General features: G+C 31.7%; 1 protein-coding gene across 1 annotated transcript; it reads left to right on the forward strand.

The window, feature by feature from the left end:
- Positions 1-1,698: 1,698 nt before the first annotated feature.
- On the forward strand, positions 1,699-24,950 carry LOC139502916 (ankyrin-1-like). Its single transcript, XM_071292583.1, has 5 exons — positions 1,699-2,029; positions 14,492-14,721; positions 18,400-18,617; positions 19,318-19,462; positions 21,032-24,950. Exons 2-5 carry the CDS (start codon positions 14,505-14,507, stop codon positions 24,712-24,714), a joined length of 4,263 nt encoding a protein of 1,420 aa, XP_071148684.1. The 5' UTR covers positions 1,699-2,029; positions 14,492-14,504; the 3' UTR covers positions 24,715-24,950.
- The last annotated feature ends 204 nt before the right edge of the window (positions 24,951-25,154 follow it).

Raw genomic sequence — 25,154 nt, forward strand, 5'->3', positions numbered from 1 at the left:
TCAGAAGTTATTTGGTTTTTAATAACAAATATAATTTACTAAAATATTGTGCATAGTCAGTGTGATGAAATTTGATAACACCTGTGATGTGCTCATTCAAATACAATATGAAAGACCCCCAACCCTAAATAAAAAACAAAAATACCTCTAGTATCAAGTACATTAGTTTCATAAATTGATTCATCAGTGCTTTCCTTTATACAAAAAAAATATGAGACAGGAAAAATGTCCACGAATGAAACTGGTAAAAAAAATCCTAATAAAGTATCTAGAGTTATCCCTCTTTTGCCCAATATTTTTATATCTACAAAATACAATACTGCGTGTTAACGAATAAGGATGACATGGTCACTTGTACTTTTAATTAGAGACGTGACAGTTATTTTGGCTTATCTCTCAAATATCCGAAACTTATGGTCGAAATGAACAGGACACAAAGTTGTCTACACAGCTCAACAATGACACAAAAGCATAAACCATATTAAAGTTACTTCAAAACCATAAACTGCCCCTTTCTGTTTACATGAGATACTTCGATTAATTATGAATCCCGAGTTGGCACATGAGTAAAATAATTGTACTACCACTCATTTGGAAAATTCATAATAAATATGACAAAAAATAAGTCAATACAACAAATTATTCTTGACTTCACGTTTAGAATTGGTCACATAATTAAAAACACACGACACTGCCTCTTTGTTATAACCCGTCTTATCGCCAATTATCTGTACAGGAAAGAACACAGTGCAATTCACAACAGCTAAACAGTTATCAAAGTTACCAGGATTTTAATTTAATACGCCAGAGTCATCAGTGACACTCAAATCAAAATAGTTGTTAAGCCAAAAAAGTACAAAGTTGAAGAGCATTAAAGACCCTTAATTTCAAAATAATGTGCCAAATACGACTAAGGTAATCTATTCCTGGGATAAGAAAATCCTTTGTGTTTCGAAAAATTCAAAGTTTTGTAAACAGGAATAGTAAATGTAAATGATGTTGAGTTTGTGGTTTATCTGCTAAGAATGTCTTTCAGCAGATTGAAAAGGTATGTGACAGAAGGTTACACAAATGAACAGTGCAAAATACCTGTTTTTTAAGAGACCACTTAAGGGAAACCAAAAACGTAGTCTCTAAAGACAGGTGGTCGTCTAATACAGGTTCAATTTATATGAAATATAATACAATGGGATCTAAAATTTGTGATCTTTTAACACAGATTTTTGCTTGATACAGAAGGTATCTTGGGAGGTTTGACTGTATACACAAACTACACTTAATTTCATCCTATTTCAAAGATAATTATGACAAACCTTAACACTGAAATATTACCATGTTTGGATTAACTAGAAATCAGATTAAAATAAATAGAGACAACAATTTATATATAGCTTAATATGTCGTTTGATATCATAGTATGTTATTGTGTGCCCATCTCATCAAGGAGTTGGTAGCGTAATTTTAATATCTAAAATCTGTTAATCCACCTTGTTTACCAAGAAACTAAATAAATTCGATAAAAACAAATAACGAAAACAGACTTATGAATTATACATATTGTTTGCAATGGTGGACATTGAACTTTCTTTTGAAATCTAGAAGTACGTTACAAATAGTTTATCCTTATCTAAAGTACACTGTACACAGGTTTTATTACATATCTTCACGCCTGAAAAGTCTAGAATGATCATATTGTTTATATATAGAAACACGTCACTATATGAGTTGTGTATTTAAAAAAATCATCTTCAATAATCTAGCTGTGTATATGTAAAGGGTGAATTGAAGGACATATAAACGTTATAGTGAACATTAAAAAGAACTGAGAGGTGTTTTTGTTCCTAAAAACGGAATTATTAAACATTTGAGAAAGAATTGTTCCGCTAAGTCGGCAAAGCAATTGTCATGTTCTATATTTAAGCCACAGTCTGACGTCACACATCCCTAGTCAGACATAACAAGATCGACATAAGTTAAACTAATCTAGGATTAAACTTGGAATAAAAAGCATTGTCAATATATACATTCGGTAGGTATACTAGTTTTGTCATTTTTAATCTCAGTTTTTATATTTCGATATTGTAATTGATGTCACAGTATTGGGTACGCCTAAAACATGACTATTCATGAAATGGCTGCCGTCACAGTTTTGAAACTTTTTGATGATCAAGCAAATATAGATATATATTTTTTTAATCATACAACAATAACAATTAGTTATGTTCCTTCTCTTTGTTTATCTCTTGTTATGTTTTATAATTAGGTTCCTACATTCACCTTTATAGCAAAATATGTTTACTTAACATACCTAACATACCTAATGGATTGAATGACTATTTCATTACCTATATTCCACTGTGTCTAAACCACACCGGCAAAATTTGCTCGGACTCGATGGTATCTAACATCCGGCACAATGACGGAACACCAATAGACAAAAGAAATTTAGGTTTCTCCTTATTTTATTTTTTTATGATATCGAAGAATATATATACATATACAACTATTTTCTATTGTGAGATGCAATATTTTCTACAACCGTTCTATATTAACGGAGAAATAAGTCAAAATGCATGTCAAAATGACGAATTGAGTGAACCTTGCCTCGAAATTGTTTAATTTCTCGTTGAATTGTTCACATTGTACGGAAAGAAAGGTACGGGAAGATAGATATTGACACGGAGATTGCAAATTTAGTTATTATGAGCATCTCAATAATTGTATTTCTGTGTATGGAACGAAAGAAAAGGGTCATGTCAATGTTGTTACTACACAATCACCCGGTTTCGTCTATATATATATATCACTCGGGTTTTTTGGGGTTTTTTTTAACAAACAATTTATGGAAAGAAACTTTGGCACGGATATGAACATTGTCTTTCGAGAATTTAAATATATATTTATTGTAAAGTAAACTTGGCGTGTTAAAATCTATTTTAAACGGGTATATTTTGGACATAGTTAATTATGATAATACACATTTTCCTAATGAAAGGCGTATCCCTTATTTCACTTAACTTAAAAAACTAATTTTAAATAGAATATAAATACTGAATAGCAAACACTGGTATCTAATTATTTTGTAACATTATTATATTTTCTTTGTTTATAATAGTAGTATGTAAAGATGAAAAATAAAAGGATGTGTTTTGATTGTGCCATAATTTTAATTTACTATACTATATTATATACACTTAGTTTACAATATTTACTATTAATTATTAATACATTTATGCATTCAATCATTGACGAACAGTCCCAAACCGACTATAGTCTATACTGTTCTGCACAAATTAATCATGCATGCAGTGCTGCCAGATTTTCTGGTACTATATATACTGTGTTACTTGCGCACTGAAGCGAGTTTTCACACTTAAGCATCCATAACATAGCAGTGAGATTTGTAACTTTCTCCCCGTTTCTGGTAGGCACATTTATTTTCATAGGCATGTTTTTCACATTATTTTTACAGTTCAAATTCATTTTTTGTACAGTTCAAATTCAATTGAAAATTCAAGATAACTTTCGAAAACAATATCTGACAGTTTTGTATTTTCAATGTGAATAAAAGTTGGTTTGCAAAACATGACCGTCATTTATATCTAGGTCTTATTAAGAAGAAGTGACGGTAACCACTTATCCCATAAACATTGACAATGAGACAACTTTCTTTTAGACACAATAATTATGTTGAATTAATCAAGTTTAGGTCAGCGTATGCCTTAAACAATGGGAAAACACACAAACCGCATGAAAGCAAGCTATAACAGGACCCTAAATTATAAATGTAAAACAATTCAAACAAGAAAACTACCTGCCTATTTTATGTTCAAAACGCATATTGTATAAAGCAACCAATGACAACCATGGAATTACAAGCGTGTGATTCGGAATGGACTGAGTCAAAGTGTTGTCGCTGACACAAACAGTACAACAAAAGTACAAATAATAAAAAATGATGAAAAAACCTTAACTCGTCCGATGACAGAGCCTGTATAGTAAATGCGCGATGTGTGCCAAAACTTGTATCATAGTTAAAATTATCCCTTAAATATAATAAATATACATGTATTAGCAGTTTACTATGAAGTCCACTATCACTGAACTAGTATAAATATTTATTAAGGGGCCAGCTAAAGGACGCCACCGGATGCGGGAGTTTTTCGCTTCATTGAAGACTCATTGTGGCCTTCGGCTGTTTTCTGCTCTATGGCCGGGTTGTTGTCACTTGGAATTTGTATGAACTTTTCATGTTGTAGACATTTTTAAATAATACGTCCACTTTGAAATAAACTGAATCCGTCTGTCCGTATATATTGTCAAAATATATTGACCAACGTCAGTGTACGATCATCATAACACAACGGCGACAGTACAGACTCGTTTTTTTTTTTAGTAATGTTAACAAAATAATTATTATTGAATTTTGTCGATGACCTGAGACTATTATACTATTATACTAATTTGTACATCCTACATTCATTTTCTATGTCGATTATGCATGCATATACAGTTGTCTTATTATCAAAGTTTATCCTGAAGAAGATTTATTTTTAACGATTGTAGAAAAGATTACATACATAGAATGATTAGATTACTTATAAAGGTGTCCATCCTTTTGTGCAAAAAAAATCACATATCAATTGTGTGTTTCGATTTTTAAGACCGTTAACTTTAATTTCAAGTTTAAACATGTTCAACATATGTTCCCATAACTCATATAGAAAACGCATATTTAGAGAGCTTTAATCTCAATATGCTGTTAGAAAATTTCGGAATGCAAAGTAAATTAAAATATTTGTGTTCTATAAGAGTAGGAATTCAAGTTTTTGCTTATTATTTATTTGAATCTGAGACTCATATAAATAATAAGCCGTTGTCCGGTGAACGAATTTGTTTTCCAACGACCCACAAAACTCCTTTTGAACGCTGAAGTTTAATAATCAATTATAATGTAATGCGATTATGATTTTTTTTATTTGACCAAACCGGGTTATGCATTTTGAAATCTATGACGAACCCGGGTTGTATACATTGACGAAACCGGCCAGTTCCATTTTGACATGATCCATTTCTTTCGTTCCATACACAGAGATACAATTATGGAGATGCTCATAATAACTAAATTTGCAATCTCCGTGTCAATATATATCTTCCTGTACCTTTCTTTCCGTACATTGTGAACAATTTAACGAGAAATTAAACAATTTCGAGGCAAGGTTCACTCAATTCGTCATTTTGACATGCAATTTGACTTATTTCTCCGTTAATATAGAACGGATGTAGAAAATATTGCATCTCACAATAGAAAATAGTTGTATATGTATATATATTCTTCGATATCATAAAAAAAAAAAAAATAAGGAGAAACCTAAATTTCTTTTGTCTATTGGTGTTCCGTCATTGTGCCGGATGTTAGATACCATCGAGTCCGAGCAAATTTTGCCGGACGGGTGTGGTTTAGACACAGTGTATTCGTGAATTTATTTCATTTAAACGCACCTTCCTCTGAAACTACCAGGACAAATGTAACCGAATTACACCACAATCATCATTAAGATGTTAGTTTAGAAAATGAGTCCGATGAAGCCTGTAAACCGAGATGACCGATATTGGTTAAAAAACAACATACGGGAGAAATTCAGTATCTATCTATTACATTGAAAACCTTTATAAATAGATAAAATGTGAAAAGGGTAAACATTTTCATAAATGTTTAGCTCTACCAGTTATTGAAATTGCCTGACTATTTGTATTGACATTAAATGACAAATGATATCATTTTCTCGTCGCATTGCGTCCGTATTTCGTCGTTATCGTCGTCCGTTAAGTTTTCCAAAAAAAATTCTTCTCTCATGCTACTGATCCACATATAACCAGACTTGGCCACAATCGTCTTTAGTGTAAGTACTTTGAATCAATGTTTTCTATGAATCCATTTGCTAATCAACATGGCTGACATTGCTGAAAATAGAACACAAGGGTAAACGCATTTAGGCTTATATCTCTGAATCTTACGTGAGGGTATCCAAATTGTCCCTATTTTGATAATTTTATCACCTACGTCTTTTATACTCCGAATAAAAGTTTCCATATAGGGCTTATTTTGTCATGATTTACTATATAGTCATACCGATTTAATTTTGAAATCATATTAAATCATAGAAAAACGGGTTTTAATTAACCTCCAAACGATCAATTATTCTGTAAAAGGGAGTACGAAAACTGTATCAATGCTTAATTTCATATCCTTAAAAATCATTTAACTATTTGTTTTCTCAATTTCTTCTGTAGAAAAAATTGACAATATTCCATGCTTTCTATATTTTTCTGCTTCCGTAGATTTTAATTTTACAGTAAAAACTTTATCAGTTGAAATATACTTTGAATGTTTTGTACATATTGAATATATTTACTTATGCTAAAATAATGTGCAATAGTACAAATTATAAGTCCCAAATAAAATTTGTCAGATTTCCGCACCTATTTTTGTTTAGTGGACACTCAGTGCAATTTGGGTAATTTCAAGAGAAAGCATTTAGAGCATATCTGAAGTATAAAAAGTTTAATCAGGTTAAGATCTATCTTGTCTGATATATTCAGACACATCTAACAATCCGTTTTTTGGATGTTGCCCCAGAAGTGTTGGGTTATTATCTTTTTATAATATTATTTAACTGTAGACAACAATAATGTTCAGCAAATTACAATCTACAAATATGACAATATGACAATATGACAAAATGACCAAATTGTCAATTGATCCCTCAAGGATTTATTGATTTTTATGTGGGTTTTTTTACAATTTTATATGCTTGTTTCAAAAAGAAAACATTCGTTCGTTGTTCAAATAAGTTGAAAGGGATAATGGTTTAAATCAAAAGTGATTAGATCCTTTGACTAGAAATTTACATTAAAATTGATTGGTACGCTTGTATCAAGGTATATCATTCTGTACCGATCTCGTCAATAAATAAATGACATAATTTTTGCTATTGCGTAAAGCCTGTGAATTGACTTAGCCGAGAAATGTAAATAAAAAATATTCAAACAAAAAATAATACCAAACTAATTGTAGACGTTTAAACTTCTTTTCAAATAACGTACTACATATATATTTGTTTAACATGTTTTAACTACATTGTACAGTTTTTAAAAGATAATCACGCCTGAAAAATTTCGAATATGATTATCGATTACCATTAAAGAGACATAAATGTATATCTGGTATTTAAAACGAATGATATTTAATTAGACCTTTTCAACATCTCTCGACACCGACTAATGACACCTACAGTTTACAGGTAAAACGGATGGATCGTCTCAAAGACAAAAAACATCATGATTATCATTACGAAACATACTTGATTGGCGGTAATATACTGTTTTGACTATATAGCTTAAGAATATATATATATCAACCAAATAAATAAATAAATATATGTCTCTGTCATATAATATTCTTATTTCGTATGTATTTGAAAGACATTTCATGTTGAATTGATAAAAAAAATATACTGCAATCATTCTGCATCCTAACACACTTTCTCTTCAATTTTATGATTGTGTGAGGCTTTCACCAAATATTTGCCGAATACAAATAACGAGTAAATTGTAAGGGAGAAAGCTTTTATGAAATTTTTTCAAAATGAATGAAAAATTATTACTGTACCGTCCGTCCGTATCACTTGTGAACAGGACCAACTTGTGTTTTTCCACCGATCTTCACTTTAATTGATGTACATATTCAATTTCGGGAGGGATAATCACATATTGATTTTTAAGGTCGAAGGAAAATATCACATCGTTTTTTTGTTTGTTTTTTTTTTTTTTTATCAACGACGGACTTCTCTTGTAAGAGTTGATGTTTTTACTAGATGAATATTGAAATCAAATTGTTATTGACCCCTCGTATCAATGTTACAAAATTTAAGCAGTGATTGGTGAATACAGAATTCAAATGGAACACCAAATTGGTGAATTTAAAAGATACAAAGTATTGAGTACATTATGGAGGCACCAAGGCCAAAACTCTACCAGGACAGCTAGAAGCTAAACATCTAAAAGGACGAAATGTGACATGAAGAACATCATTTTCTTCATAATAAATTTAAAAAATCCATGTCATTTGGACTCTGTAGAAAAGTTGTATCATTGTCAATGAAAGCAATAAAATCAATAATGATCTAATTCTTTTTGATTTTTGAGACGACTCTTCACATTTTACCTGTCGTAGTCGTTCTCAACTGTAGGTGCCGAGAGTTGTTGAAAAGGTCTATTACCAAACTGTCTTTGTGCAGACGGTTAAATAGAATAACATATCTACGTCATGTCCTTGGAGATCAAGTTCAAACGAACTGAATGGTGTATAGTTTACAACCTTTATATTGCATCTATAATAATGTTTGAAATGACAATTTCAAAGTTTTATATATTGGATGTAATTGCACGTCACACAACCCAATTAGACATTGAAATATCTTCAAAAGTAAAAACAATCTTGGAATATTGTTGATACAATAAACATATAGCTGACATTTTGTCGGTGTGTATACAAGCTTTATAATATTTACTCACTGTTTTAATGTGTCAAAAAAACACTAACGGTTAAAATGGTGTGTGCTCATTGGCTTATATAGAATATTACTGCAGCTAATATTCAAAACCTTTTTGATAAGCTGGCTTATAGATCATATAAATTCCTTATTCAACCTTCATGAACCCTTGCTTTTCCACAATTTCATATACAAATTACAATTATTTGTGTATGTAAACTTTGTAAATCTCTGAATATTCTAGAGCCGTGGTTAAGGTTACGGGGACAAGTATCATCTCAAATAAAAGCAATTGACGACTTGATGACAACATATTTTATTTCGTTTTCTCTATAATTTTGTTTAGCAGAAACCATAAACAATGCATGCATTTACATCAGAATCTTAAATAACGACCTCTTTAGGTTTGTTCTATTTTTTTGTTTGGTTTGATTCGTTTAACATCATTTTTAGTAATCATTATTATTTCGTATCGGCTAGTTGTTATCGGTGCAGAGAGAAAACAACCTTCCACGAAACGAGTTTGCATTGTTTGTCAACTTAAATCGAAGTCTAACACAACTCGGCACGAACCAGATCAACGTATATTATATGAATACGGACAGCGTAGTGATCACTTAGACCTCGAAAATTTAATAAAAACACCGTGTTGGATAAAGATTTGGGGGTTTTTTTACCGAAAAATACTGCGAGGGCAAGAACATCGTTTTTGTTTGCCCAAAATTATATGGTAAGATTGGTTAAAGGACTACACGTGATGACTATGTAAATTTGGAATTAAAGTGTCCTAAAAATATAGGGTTAGTTACCATACATGGTTAGTTACCATATCGGGTTAGTAATGAGTAACTTCCCTTTCAAAACAAAAAAGATCCCACAACCCTTACAAAAACGTGTGTAGATAGTCGGCAAGATAAATTCGTTACATAGTGTCCTTGTGACCTAATACGGTATGTAATATGGGGTCAGCTTCGCTCTCACCCAATATGAAATAAAGTGACCCCATATATATCGTATTTGGTCACTAACATACTTACATATAGCTAGTTGAATATTATCATAATCCCTGTTATTGCAGGGGTAAACACTGTTTACGTAGAATATATTTGATTAACCAAAGTCAAACTATAATCAATAGACGTTTAAATTCGTAAATTAATTTTGAATAATTTAGTTTTAGATGTAACGCGTCTTCTGATTGGCTGACGTTGTTCTGTTTATCAACCCAAAGACAAAGTTTAGTTATGTTACCGTGACGTTCTTAACGTTTTTTCATGGTTTTCTACGTTTTAAAATGGAGTTTTGAATTGAATTATAAGAAATGACTGTAATACTTTTTCTGTCTATTCGAAATAACAGTGCGCGTTATTCAGTGTGCAGCACATTTTTTTTATGTAATTTCTTTATAGACATTAACAAGTATTACAGTTATTACCTAAATAAACAAAGATACTATGTGACGTTACATTGAACGTTAATCCGAAACAAAAAGAGTTAAAACACATAATAGAGGGAAAATGTATGTTCTTTTTCTTCTTTCATGTGGAAATGTTTAATATCAATATACATAAAGTCAGAATATGCTGTTGCAATGTTAATTCTCGTAGAGACTAAAATAAATGCCACAACATTTTACCGATATATTAATCCTGTAACGTCAAGGGTTACAAACAAAACCTGATAACATTATAAAGTAATAAATAAAATTATTCAAATTAATGTGTTTTACCATAATAAAACTGTTTTTGATACATTTTTACTCATAAATAAGTTTACCATAAAACAGGCCGTTTGATTTTCACTGTCGGTATTCAAATGGAAACAAATAATGCCCCTCTGCTTGCCGACTTGTTTCGTTATTATTATGAGGCTGACTTCATACAGGAACTTCTGAGGAAGAAATAAAAGAAGTTATCGATATCCTTTAACTCTACTTTCCGCTATATAGATGATGTTCTTTCACTAAATAATTTAAAATTAGGTGACTATGTGGAACGCATCTTTCTCACCGAACTAGAGATATAGGATACTACAGATACATGTCTGACTTACATCTAGAAATTGACAATGAGGATCGGTTGAAAACAAAACTTTACGACAAAAGAGATGATTTCAGCTTTCCAATTGTGAACTTTCCATTTCTGAGTAGCAACATTCCAGCAGCACCTGCATACGGGGTATATATCTCCCTCTTTTGATCATGTCCGGAGGATTTAAACCTGTACAGTATGAGTCTAACAGATTGATTAAGGCCGTATAGTAACCAATGAATTGTTAATATTTAACAGAGATTGTATTTTTTACTAAACAACCTTTCCTAATTTTACCCTTTATCAATGATGAGTGTTGAAACGAAGCTGCAGAAATCAATTGCAGATTAAAGCGAAATTGTATTTTTATTAAAATCAAAATCTCTTCACAAGACATTATCACAAAAGAGGGACGAAAGATACCAAAGGGACAGTCAAACTCATAAATCTAAAACAAACTGACAACGCCATGGCTAAAAATAAAAAAGACAAACAGAAAAACAATAGTACACACGACACAACATAGAAAACTAAAGAATAAACAACACGAACCCCACCAAAAACTAGGGGTGATCTCAGGTGCTCCGGAAGGGTAAGCAGATCCTGCTCCACATGTGGCACCCGTCGTGTTGCTTAAGTGATTACAAATCCGGTAAATAGTCTAATTCGGTAGGTCATATTCATGAAAGGGAAGGGGATTGTAGTTACGACGTAAGGAACATATCCGATATCATTTGTGAAACGGTTATTCCATAACGGTCAACCAACTCGTGATGGCGTCCGTAAAATTTACGAAGGGATGATTTCAACTTCACCATTTGGAACTCTTGGTTTAATAGCTTCCTTGTGAGCAGCAAACCTCTATCAAGAAAATCATGATAGGAAATGCAAGCACGGGAATATCGTATCAATTGGGAGATATATACCCCGTATGCAGGTGCTGCTGGAATGTTGCTACTTAGAAATGGAAAGTTCACAATTGGAAAGCTGAAATCATCTCTTTTGTCGTAAAGTTTTGTTTTCAACCGACCCTCATTGTCAATTTCTAGATGTAAGTCAAGATATGAAGCCGACTTAACTGTATCTGTAGTATCCTTTATCTCTAGTTCGATTGGATAGATGCGTTCCACATAGTCACCAAATTTTGAATTGTTTAGTGAAAGAACATCATCTATATAGCGGAAAGTAGAGTTAAAGGATATTGCTAACTTCTTATCTTTCTTCCTAAGAAGTTCCTGCATGAAGTCAGCCTCATAATAATAAAGAAACAAGTCGGCGAGTAGAGGGGCACAGTTTGTTCCCATTGGAATGCCGACAGTCTGTTGAAAAACACGTCCTCCGAACGTAACAAATATGTTGTCAATCAAGAAATCAAGCATCTTGATAATATCAGTTTCAGAGAATTTTTTGTTTGAATCAGAGTGATTCTTTACAAAGTAGGATTTATCCCTCCCTAAGACAAGATACTTGTATCTACGTTGGCCATTCTTTTTTATGAAGCAAAGTAATATCAACTCTTTCAATTTGTCTTTTAGTTTGGAATGTGGAATACTTGTGTACAGGGTAGAAAAGTCAAATGTTTTAATACTGTTACAAGATGAAAGAGAGTTAGATTGTATGTACTCTAAAAGATCTTTTGAATTTTTAAGTATCCACATCTGATTCACGCCACCTCTGGAATAGGCAGTTTCACAATAACTTTGAAGCCCGTCTTTGATTGCTGATAAAATAGATGTTAATAATTTAGCCAGAGGTTTCGTGGAGCACTTGGAAGACCCAGCAATATACCGTTGTTTGTAAGGACACTTATGTAGTTTAGGTATCCAATACAGTGATGGAAGATCCAGTTCTTCATCTTTGGTTGAAATTCCAAAGGAACATAGAACAGACCTATGATTATCCAGGATTTCCTCTTTGGTAAGTGTCGTGAGGGTATATGTTGAGTTACCAAGTGAATTGTCAATACCTAATTCGTTTATCAAGCAGTTGATGTAGTGACTTTTACACACAAAAACGATGTTATTTGGGGCTTTATCTGCAGGGACAACAACATATTTGTCATGGAGGTCGGAGGTCGGTCACAAATTTCCTTATGACGCCGTTTTTTATTACAGAATAGCTGTTAAACCGGTTAAGTGTATTTCTCATAAGAAAAAAAAATGTCCATTTATTTGACTATTTATAGGGAAAGAAACTGCATGACTTATTGACATAGTAAGACTGATTAAATAAAGGCAACAGTAGTATATCATTGTTCGAAAGTCATAAATCGATTGAGAGAAAAACAAATCCGGGTTACAAACCAAAACCGAGGAAACCACATCAAGTATAGGAAGAAAACGACGAAACAGCAGAAACACTGAAGTGAACAAAAACAAACAATAATATAACATACACAGCAACGAACTATAAGATATTAAATGCCATTTTTCTGACTTGGTACACGACATGTTAAGAAAAAAATGTCGGTAAACGAATATCTACCACTAATTTGTTGTTCTTAATCAAATTTAACATGTTTAAAAGAAATAACTGAGTTTGGAAAATAAAAAAATTGTAACATTTTATTTTAATATTAAACCAAACTTATATACCTATATGGAGTTATTTTCATTCAGAACGACAGGCCATTCTTTTTCAGAATCAACCCGGACGATACCATGTTTCAATGAAATATGCTCAAAGGCATACAATAATGACCTGTGTGAGGTCATTATTTTCCTTGATAAAAATGCAATCTATAATTTACTTCAAAGTTTTATTCGTCTGATAGTTTTTTGTTGCCGATTTGAAAATTAATATTTTAAAGTTCAATCGATGATAGATGTAAAAGAAACCTTCAGTGCCCGCATTTTAATTTTAGAAACAAATAACGTGTAGTTTTGTTAATTTATCGCTACAATAAAGAAACATTATCATATTTATGTGAGATGAATTTTAATATAGACTTTCATAAATAAAAAGCCAGATTCAACATATTCGTGTGTTAGATGTGGAAAATCTTATTGAGTCATACTGAATAGGTTGGTTGATTTTTGGTTGCTTGCTTAACGTCCAGTGGCAAATATTGCATGCATGTTCAGGACGATAAACGCTGAATAGGAAATCATACTGTGACCTACATGTATTTATATTCGTCTTTGTGTCAGTTCTTAACTTTTTTAAATTTATGTATACCTTTTACTCTATCAAATGATCAAGTAATAAGATAATCTTATATTCTATTGAATAACATTAACGTAACTCAGAAAAGGGTCGGGTGCGGAGGGTATATAATTACATCCTGATTATATGTTAATAAAATGTATTGCTTTTCAAAAGACAATCATTCTGAATTTTTCATTCGATTCAATTAAAATTGTTAAAAAATAACCACTTTTCCGCGATAGAAATGACATTACAAAAAGAAAAAAATCATACCCTTCCCCTTTTTTTATACGCTAAGTGGTATCTTGTATTTGTCATACACCGTTATCGGATGGTAGCAATACATTTGTGTCTTACTTCATGCAGTTACAGTAATATTTTTATTGTGTATGGATAATATTTTTAAAAGGTTTATATCTAGATTAATTAGTAAGTTTTATTTCACATTCTAAATTTCTAAATGAGCCGTAGGGCGTATTAAAACCTGAACGTATTAGAAAGGAATATACCACTTTAGTGTTGTCGGTAAAATAGGATACTAAATTTTGCAAATCTTTAAAAAAAATAATATTTTTTTGACGGTATATAAGTCAGATAATGCATATTTTAAGGTTTTTCTTGTCGTAGAACACACCTCGGGGTGTCAGGATTGCTCAAAGGAAGACCTCCCTACGGTCGGTCTTTCATTTGATCAATCCTGACACCCCTCGGTGTGTTCTACGACAAGAAAGACCTTAAAATATGCATTATCTATAACAGAAAAACTACCACGATGGCGGATTCGAAAGAAGAGAAGAATTATTGGCGGATTGTCAGTCTGCTATACAAAGTCGCTCCTTCTGCAGTTAGAGTTAAATTTGACGAAGAGTTTCATCCAACAAATGGACTAGAGTCAGCTTTAAATCAAGCCAAGTGGCGAGTCGTAGTTCCATTAAAGGAAAAGAAAATCATCAACCAGGTCCAGTGGGATTTAATGTATCCAACGTCAGGTAAATTTCAATTGTATTCGATAACTTATGGGCATTAATCGGATTTAATGGGCACAAATCAAATGGAACTATCTCAATTACAATGCAAGTGATCGCAACATCGCTTAGTCATACATTTGAAAATCAGTCACACTTCGTATAAAAACTTGCTCTCACTATATCAGCTGATTAATGTACCGCTTCAAACAATGTTAAATAAGAACTACTTTTTGCATTCAAAACCAAAATTGTCATTTCAAGCACAGTTCGCCATTCTATTATGCTGTTTCTGTGAATTAATCTTAATTGGTATTAGTTATCTCTTGTTCTATGATAACATGTCGAAATATACTATTATGTTATCTATTTATGTATTATTTTGTCCTGCATGTTTGTACTGTATTCTTGTCATGTAATGTTGTCATTTCATCGGTAAATTTAACATTGCCATGAAGCGCGATGTTTGACTAGTCATAAAAAGTTTTTGATGAGGAAACATAGGATTTCTGGGTAGATTTCTATTTTGTTTCTTTGTATCAACGGTATATTTAAAAACGGCCGGAATGTGTCAGTTCATCTGATAAATCTTTAACTGAACTATTTTTTAAAACTTGTTTATTTTCTTTTAAATAATAACTTTGATATTTAAGCACGTCTTAGAAACTTTATTAGCCTTCATAAACATAAGTATACGCATATTCAAAAATGTTTGATTATTTATATTTATGTTAGCGGAAATGAGTGAAATTAGGCATTAAGCTTAAATCCCAGGCAATAAGCTAACGCCTAGGCATTAAGTTATGCCTGAAATTTTCAGCCATTAAGGTTATTTCCTGAAATCTGATGATGATTATTCATCCTATTGCCGAACATAATTTTAGGCAATAAGTGAAATCTTGAATTTATGCATATTTTGTGATTTATTCTTGATATAAAGTCGGTTCTTAATTTGTTTCTCATATTACATGTATAAATATACATTGATTTTCATTCGACATGTTCGACAGATCTTCAAATTTAGTAAGATTATTTAGTAATTTTAACAGTTAAAAACATAATTTACATATATGTTTTTCATGTTTTTGTGATATTACAAAATATTAAAACATTTTAAAAAAGTGATTGTTATAATCCTATTAAACAAGGAGGGAGATTGTATATAAACAAAATATTTTTTAACACTTCACTAGACGAGCTGATAAAAACTGGTCAAAGGTAGACACAATTAAAATATGATGTTTTGCTCACACCATTTTCCAATTTTTTTTTTATTCGATAAGAACATTTTCTTGATTAACAAACAGTTCCACAACTTGTGATAACAAAACGATTTGAACACAAATTCTTCTAAGTTTTCATATTTTTAAATTATTATTTTAATAAAGATAACATATCTAACATGTCTAATTCGTGATTTTATTTCCGGTCTCTTGTAGAGAGTTGTCTCATTAGAATCATACCACATCTTCTTTTTTATATTTACGATAAAACGTGGACCTGTTGTTTTGCATCGGTAAAATTCGAATATTTTCTCTTGCTCATATTAACACGTATGTTATTAATGCAGTAATAAAATAAAATAGTTAGAGTACACAGTATTTATATGAAAGGTGCACGAGATTTGCCTTTGATTTTTTAAGTATGAAACCGTGACACTTCGATTCCAGCTCTCTCAAAGCATATAATGATTTTACTAATTATATGTTTAATTTTAACTATTTGCAATAAGTTTGTTCAATTCTAATATAAAACGTAGATATATATTTGTTTACTTATGTTTAGTTTCATAGAGTTTACATGTACAATTATAATTTAAAATTCATATTTATTTTCTTATAATTTTAAATCTGTTTTTAAATTAAAGTTGTTGGTTACATTTGATACAATATTTCATTTTTTTCATTTGCTATTTTCTTTAACGTCAATACGCAAGGACATCCTAGCTAAGATAATCATAAGATAGCTTCGATGTGCATGCTAAGACATGTCGTAAGTCGGGCCTAACTTTATCATAATTTCTGTCCTAAGAATATCTTATAGGATTTATCTAAGAACAGTTTCGATAAACAGGCCCCAGTTCTCATAATGTTATTATCTTACTAATATATTGTTATTTAAATGAATAAATGTCTTTTATTTACTGTCTTTTATTTACTCGCATTTATCTTTTATGCATTAAGCTGAATGCCTGCACACATTTATCAGGATTTAAGCTTAAATCCTAGGATTTAAGACTAATGCCTAACATCATTCAGGCAATAAACTTACTGCCTAGGCGTTAGCTTATTGCCTAGAATTTAAGCTTAATGCCTAATTTGACTTTTTGCCGCTAACATAGATATGTGATGCATCATATTTTAGATGAACAGACAAGTTTCATTCAATGATTGTATGCCGCCGCTGCAACATAGGGGGTCACTTAGTGTTACACTTGTATTGTCCCGAAATTTGTTCCGTTCTCAGACTTTAGTTTTCCGCAATGCTTATTACCACAAAACACAGATCAAGTATGAATTTGTGAGGTGTCACTTTAACTGTTCTATAGTTATTTTCATTTACAATTAGACAAATTGCTGACTTTTTACTCAAGATTGCCTTAACCAAATCGTATGCAACATACACACAAAACTCTGATCAAGTTCGAATTTGGGTGGCGTCACTTTTATCTATCTTACGTTTCGTCCTTTATTTTTGAAAACAGAGGCATCGTCTTTGTCAATGCAGTGGACACATTCTGCCTTTTTTTAAACACCTCCTTAAAATAGTAGACAAAATCGTATAAAATTGAGAATGAAAATGGGGAATGTGTCAAAGAGACAACAACCCGACAATACGGCAGACAAAACCATCAAACCGATATCTAACAGGTATTTAAGAATTTCGTGTATTTTTTTTTTTTGTTTTATGTTTTATTTGTTATTAATAGTATTTCTAATTAGAATCTAGTACAGAATTTTTCATTAATGCATAATTACAATGATAGTGACCTTAGGTCGAATTGTTGTAACTAGTAACACTTTAACTCCAATCTTACTTACACAAAAAAATATCAACGAATGTGAGTATCAGTTCAGAGCAGTTTAGAATGTCTTTACATTAAATTTGCACGTAAAATTATAACAAAACGAATAGATTGTCAATAAATAAACTCATCATTAATACCAGGATTCAATTTTTTTATTTACCCCCAAACACGCATTTCGTCTACAAAAGCCTCATCAGTGACGTTCGAATCCAAAAAAGTTGACGAACATTGAGGCCAAAATTCCTAAAAGTTTTCCAAATACAGCTAAGGTAATCTATTCCTGAGGTAGTAAAGCCTTAGTTTTTCAAAAAATTTAAAGTTTTGTAAACAGTAAATTCATAAATATGACCATATATCAATGATAATTCATGTCAGCACATAAGTGCTGATTACTAGACTGATGATACACTCGGGGAATCAAAACTCCAACAGCAGTGGCATCGAACCAGTGGTTGTAAATAAACTCATCATAGATACCACGATTACATTTTATCGATTGAATGTATTCAGATTCAAGATCACAATACGTGTATACGTATTACAGGTCTTCTTGATCTGGCATTGACGTTATGTTAGATTTGAAACCTTATATTAATAAAGAAAAGAGACATTTTATCAAAGTAGTTTTTCAATTTATGTAGATTTTGACGTGTAATACTGTTACATTAAAACAGGTTTAGTCTCCTCAAAAACCTTTGACCTTACCCTGATGATCTGCTTGCTACGGAATCTAGCATCTATACAAGTAGGAGAAACGTTACCGCATCCGTCGGTTATCAGTAAAGCAGCAGACTTGTCAAGGCTAAAATACTACAGAAACAAGTTTGCACACCATGATGGTTGTACGTTAACAGATGAAAATTTCGAGATATATTGGAACGATATATGTCAAGTAACTAAATATAGTATACAGATCGTCATACATAACATGAATAAGCAAACATTTGAAGAAAACAAAAAGTGTAAAAACTATGAGCGTTAAACGTCTTTAGTAATATAGATATGATATACAGGATTAGGCACAAACATTATTTTGTTTCTATGTTTGCTTAACTGAACCGTTAGTCATCGATGATTGAGGTTCTCTAACTTTGTCGCTGATGTTGTTCATATTCCATAGTTTTTTTAATACCATATGGTTGCAAAATCTTTAATCCTTACGTATTAACATTATACAACACCATCTGTTGAACATTGTAAGACAAAAATAGAAGTGATGTATTTCATGAAAAAATAAAACTGTGAAATAATTTGCTGTTTTTAGTAGACCGAATATCCCGTGCTGGCATAAAATATCGCTAAATATGCGTTTATTTTTGTTTTCTCATAGACATAATAAGTTGTGATATAAGTGCCAACTAGACGACTATCCGTCCAAGCAACAATTGTTAAAGTAAATCCGTATAGGTCAAAGTTTTCTAATTCCTGTATTAATATAATGGTAATTATTAAAAGCTAGTAGCAGCAAACTGTGATATCGGTCTACGTTATGCTGTTTTCAGACTTTCTAAATATTATAAACGTTGACTTTCTAATCTGAAATGTTTTACTCAAAATTGCATTACATTGTAAACATCATGTTCTTTCTACAGGGCATTAATGGACTTGGTGGACCAGAGTTTACACAAATTTGTCAAGACGTGAAAGATATGACACTGAACAACAATGATAAAGAAATACTGATAGAAATAAGAAATTTAGAGAAATCATCAACTTTTGTTCCAACAGCACTACAAAGTAAGCACAATATCGACAGGCAAAATCAGAATTAAATGGATTACACATTTGTATATTATAAAATTGAGAATGGAAATTGGGAATGTGTCAAAGAGACAACAACCCGACCAAATAAAAAACAACAGCAGAGGGTCACCAACAGGTCTTCAATGTAGCGAGAAATTCCCGCACCCGGAGTCGTCCTTCAGCTGGCCCCTAAACAAATATATACTAGTCCAGTGATAATGAACGCCATACTAATTTCCAAATTGTACACAAGAAACTAAAATTAAAATAATACAAGACTAACAAAGGCCAGAGGCTCCTGACTTGGGACAGGCGCAAAAATGCGGCGGGGTTAAACATGTTTGTGAGATCTCAACCCTCCCCCTATACCTCTAACCAATGTAGTAAAGTAAACGCATAACAATACGCACATTAAAATTCAGTTCAAGAGAAATCCGAGTCTGATGTCAGAAGATGTAACCAAAGAAAATAAACAAAATGACAATAATACATAAATAACAACAGACTACTAGCAGTTAACTGACATGCCAGCTCCAGACTTCAATTAAACTGACTGAAAGATTATGATTTCATCATATGAACATCAGGCACAATCCTTCCCGTTAGGGGTTTAGTATCATACCATCATAACATATATGAGAAGAACATAACCCGTGTCATGCCAACAACTGTTTTTAGAATAAATGTGTTTAGTTCCGATGCAAAGACCTTATCAGTGACTCAATATTAACGCCAAAATATGCAATCTTTAATGACTTGACAACAGTATCGTAATTATATCCCTTCTTAATAAGTCTATTCAAAGGTTTTGTAAGTTTCTGAGGTGAATACGGACACCTTTGTGCTTTATAAAGAATATTACCATAAAATATTGGATGTGAAATACCTGAACGTATTAGAAGTCTGCATGTTGAGCTATATTTACGAATGATGTCTTTATACCGATGATAAAATTTAGTAAATGTTTTGACTAGTTTGTGATATCGAAAACCCAGTCTGCCTGTTTTGTTCTTGTCTACCGTCGTTGCAGGATTTTAGTTGTAGTGTTGGTACTCCGGATTTCTATCCATATGAAGAAAGGAAGACAAACGCCCCGCACTAATTCCTTGATACGGAATACCTCGAACTATTTTGGATACTCTAGGAAATTGGTTAATTTTCAATGTGGCATAGCTAGTATGACATTACATAATATATTAACGCAAATAAATATGACAAATATAAATGGAAATATTTCTAGTGTCTTAAGTTTAATCCATGGAAAACTTCCTGATAAATCATGTCTGCTATGACATATATTTCCTTAACCAATTGGTACAACTTGTCGTGGAATATGGTATACATTAGGTTTACTGTAAATAAATATTGATATGTAGTATATAGCCGTCCAAAAATAACTCGAGCACACATCCAAACAATACCGTTTTCAATCTAGGCGAGCCATTTATAATACCATAATAATAATAATAATAATACAATATGCTGCTTAAAACTTATATAGGTTTCTGCATTATTTGTTTCATAAAAGTATTAATAAAAAGTTTTGATCTATTGTGATTATAGAACAGCATGAAGATTTAATAAACGAATGGGGACAGGATGATAAAAAGGTTGTCAAAACCAGAGCTATCAGTCGAATAAATGAACTTCTCAAATCTGCAGATGTCATTGTGGCAGTGGGTCCCTCAGGTTGTGGTAAGTCCATCGCTATTCACCATGTTGCTCTTTGGCTGCATAATGAAGAAGGTTTTACTATTGTTCCTGTCAAAAGTCCAGAAGAAATCATTTCTTACTGCAATCCGAAATATAAACAAGTTTTTGTAATTGATGACGTGTGTGGCAAATCTACCATAGATAATGGACTCGTCAATCGTTGGCAAACATGGGCAACCAATATACAACAAGTCATTTGGGATCACAAGATAAAAATCTTGTTATCATGCAGAAAGCACATTTATCTCGATCGTTCATTTGAAGGTGTAGAACTTTTGTCGAAAACAGCCTGTGATCTTGTTTCTTCAAGTTACAGTTTAACAGAAATTGAAAGAAATCAAATAGCAAGTATCTACTTAACAGATAGTGAGATAAATGCTATAAAACAGTCACGGCTGGTGGAAAAATTTAGCTTCTTTCCTCTATTATGTTCCATTTATTCAAAACAGAAATCAACCGGTGTTCAGGATTTCTTTGCTAATCCGATAAGTGTTATAAGAAGTGATCTGGACTTGTTGAGAAAAGCCACTGATCAAACAACATTGGCTACGATGAGTCTGTTCATTGCCTTTAACAATAGTTTAGATGAAAACGTGTTATCAAGATCACCCGATATGACAGAACTGTTGGAAGCCATATCCGATCATTTTTATCTTAAAGCCCCTTTTTCAATAAAGGTCGTCAAGTCTGAATTACACAAGCTCGAGACATCTTATGTGAAGAAATCAGTATCTACCTACAAAATACTTCATGACAAAATATATGATATTTTTCTAGCGTTTTGTGGGGAACATTTCTTTGACCTTGTTCTTGAGGTAGCCCATAGAGATGTGATTTTTGATAGATTTGTATTAGAATCTATACAAAATGAAAACCAAAACCTAGCAAAGGAAAACATTGTTATAACTGTTTATGATAAAGAGGAGGACAATTATTTTTCACGAATTTTGAAAGACATTCAAAATCAAAACGGTTTCATTAAGGACATCTTTCTTAATAGACAGTTCAAATGTTTAACTTTTCGCAACAAATTGTTCCAATACCTTCGACATAAAGTCGAAATAAAGAACAAATTACTTGATGTGTCAAGTGAGGATTTATCAAACATGCTACTATCGATGACCCGTCAATGTTACTGGGACATGGTACCTATTCTTTTAACATATCAAGTTGATGTAAATATAAGGGACTGGAAGGGTACACCTTTGTATTTTGCTTCTGAGAAAAGAAATATTGACATTGCAAAGTTACTATTAGATCATCACGCTGATCCTAATATGAAGGGTTGGTTGGAAACAGCCAGCCAAACGCCTTTGCATTTAGCTGTAGAAACAGAGAACATTGATTTGATACATTTACTCTTCGCTCATCATGCTAATGCAAATGTAACTAGAATTGTTTCTGGTTTTGATGATGCCACGGAAACCCCTTTACATGTTGCTTTACAACAAAAGCACGAGAATATTGTAAAACTATTGCTAGACCATAAAGCCGATTATAATGTTCTTGATCAATGGAAAAGAACACCGTTATATAAAACCGTCAGACAGGGGAGTCCTAACTTGACCATGTTACTATTACAGTACGGTGCTAATCCTAATATTGGTGAAAAATATCATTATAATACACCACTTCATGAAGCTTTTAGTAAAGGTAATATTGATATGATAAAGATGTTGTTAGATTATAAAGCAGATCTCAACATAAAAAATGAGGACGGTGAAACACCGTTATTTAAAGCAGTTGAGAAAAATCATTCTGATATTGTAAAAATTCATTTAAAGCAAAAAGATCTAAAAGTATGTAATAATAATTATGAATCACTTTTGTTTAAAGCATCCAGTATGGGTCATACTAAACTTGTTACGTTATTATTAGAAAATAACTGCGATTACAATGTTTGTAATACAAAAAATGAATCTCCTATATTTATATCTTCATTGTTTGCTCATGCTGGAACTTTAAAAGTGTTGTTAGAACATAAGTGTGATCCTAATATATGTAATGAAATGAATATGTCACCTTTATTTGTTGCATCAGAGAATGGACATACTGACATTGTTAGATTATTGTTAGAACATAAGTGTGATCCTAATATGTGTAATGATAGTAATGAATCACCTTTATTTATTGCTTCAAAGGAGGGTCACCATAATATTGTAAAATTATTATTAGAACGCAGCTGTGTTAATATGGAAAATGAAAACAAAATATCATCTTTTTTTGCTGCATCTGAGAATGGGCATACTGATATTGTAAGACTTTTTTTAGAACACAACTGTGATCCTAACAGCTTTAATAAAAGCGACGAATCAGTTTTATATGTTGCTATTAAGAAGAATCATAGTGATATTGTAAAATTATTGTTCGAACACAACTGTAATCCTAACATTTGTAATAGTAAACATGAATCAGTTTTATTTTGTGCTTCTAAAACCAATCGAGCTGAATTTGTAAACTTTTTGTTAGAAAACAACTGTGATCCGAATATTTGTAATGATAAAAATGAATCTCCTTTATTTGCTGCTTCTAAGGAGGGTCATGCTGATATTGTAACATTATTGTTAGAACATAATTGTGATGCTAACATTTGTAATGATACAAAAGAATCACCTTTATTCATTGCTTGTATGTGTAATAAGCTAAGATTAGTGCAAGCTGTTCAGCATTTGTCATTTGCGTTCTCGCGATCTACACAAAATTATACTGAAATTGTTAAATTGCTGTTAGAACACAACTGTGATCCTAACACTTGTAATGATAAAAATGAATCCGCTTTATTTGGTGCTTGTAAAACCGGTCTAACTGAAATTGTACCATTGCTGTTAAAAGAAAATTGTGATCCGAGATTTTGTAATGATCAAAATGAATCTCCTTTATTTGCTGCATCTAAGTATGGACATCTTGATATTGTAAGATTACTGTTAGAACAAAAGTATGATCTTAACATTTATAACAACAAAAATGAATCCCCTTTATTCATTGCTTCGTCAGCGGGTGAGGCAGAAGTATTGCTTCCTGATCACGGTTTTTTATTCAATGAATTTTCATCTCAACATAGATATACCCTGATTGTAAAATTGTTGTTGAAACACGGCTTTGATCCTCACACTTGTAATGATAAAAATGAATCTGCTTTGTTTGGTGCATCTAAAAACGGTCAAATTGGTATAGCAAAATTATTGTTAGAACACAACTGTGATCCGAATATGTGTAATGATAAAAATGAATCGCCTTTATTCATAGCTTCAATGTATGGTAAAATTGATATTGTGAAATTATTGTTAGAACATCATTGTGATCCTAATATTTGTAATGATAAAAATGAATCTCCTTTATTTATTGCTTCAAAGAGGGGTCGTACCAGCATTGTAAAATTATTGTTAGAACACAACTGTGATTCTAACATGTGTAATAATCAAAAGGAATCACCTTTATTCATTGCTTTAAAGATGTGTCATTCTAGTGTTGTAAAATTGTTGAAAGATAAAAACAGAAACCTCAGAACACCAAATGAGAGTGATGCATCATAATCGTTTTTTTAATTTTATGTTTAACACAATTATTCAGAGGAAGGTATGAACGAATGGAAATCATCACATTGTCAATTAAAAGTGTAAAATTCTTCAATACATTCAACATTTTGTTGTATACTATTTGGTTTTTTTTAATAATGTCTGGAAATATCAATAGGATATTTTTTGTACAAAATTTTATGCTGACTTTGTAGCTCATTAATGTTATAACTGACTTTTGACCAATCTATGGCTGTTGTGTTTTTAAACTATTGTGTACATTACTACATTTTTCTTACAGTATTAGTGTACATCAAATGATCGATTTTTACAATTATAACTGAATTAAAATAGATGATATAGCTAAGCCTTGTTTCATTGTCCAACAACAATTAATGAAAGCCAAGGAAGATATCAAAAAGGGCCATCGAACATTATATGTCTAATAAAAATAGACA

This window comes from Mytilus edulis, chromosome 14 (genome assembly GCF_963676685.1).
Source record: "Mytilus edulis chromosome 14, xbMytEdul2.2, whole genome shotgun sequence".
NCBI classification, from domain to species: domain Eukaryota; kingdom Metazoa; phylum Mollusca; class Bivalvia; order Mytilida; family Mytilidae; genus Mytilus; species Mytilus edulis.

Bases quoted from the DNA above. Each gene is read 5' to 3' on its own strand.
- LOC139502916 (XM_071292583.1), top strand. From the start codon at position 14,505: ATGGCGGATTCGAAAGAAGAGAAGAATTATTGGCGGATTGTCAGTCTG. The intron at 14,722-18,399 runs GTAAATTTCAAT...ACATTAAAACAG, and splicing joins TTTAATGTATCCAACGTCAG to GTTTAGTCTCCTCAAAAACC. The intron at 18,618-19,317 runs GTAACTAAATAT...TTCTTTCTACAG, and splicing joins ATTGGAACGATATATGTCAA to GGCATTAATGGACTTGGTGG.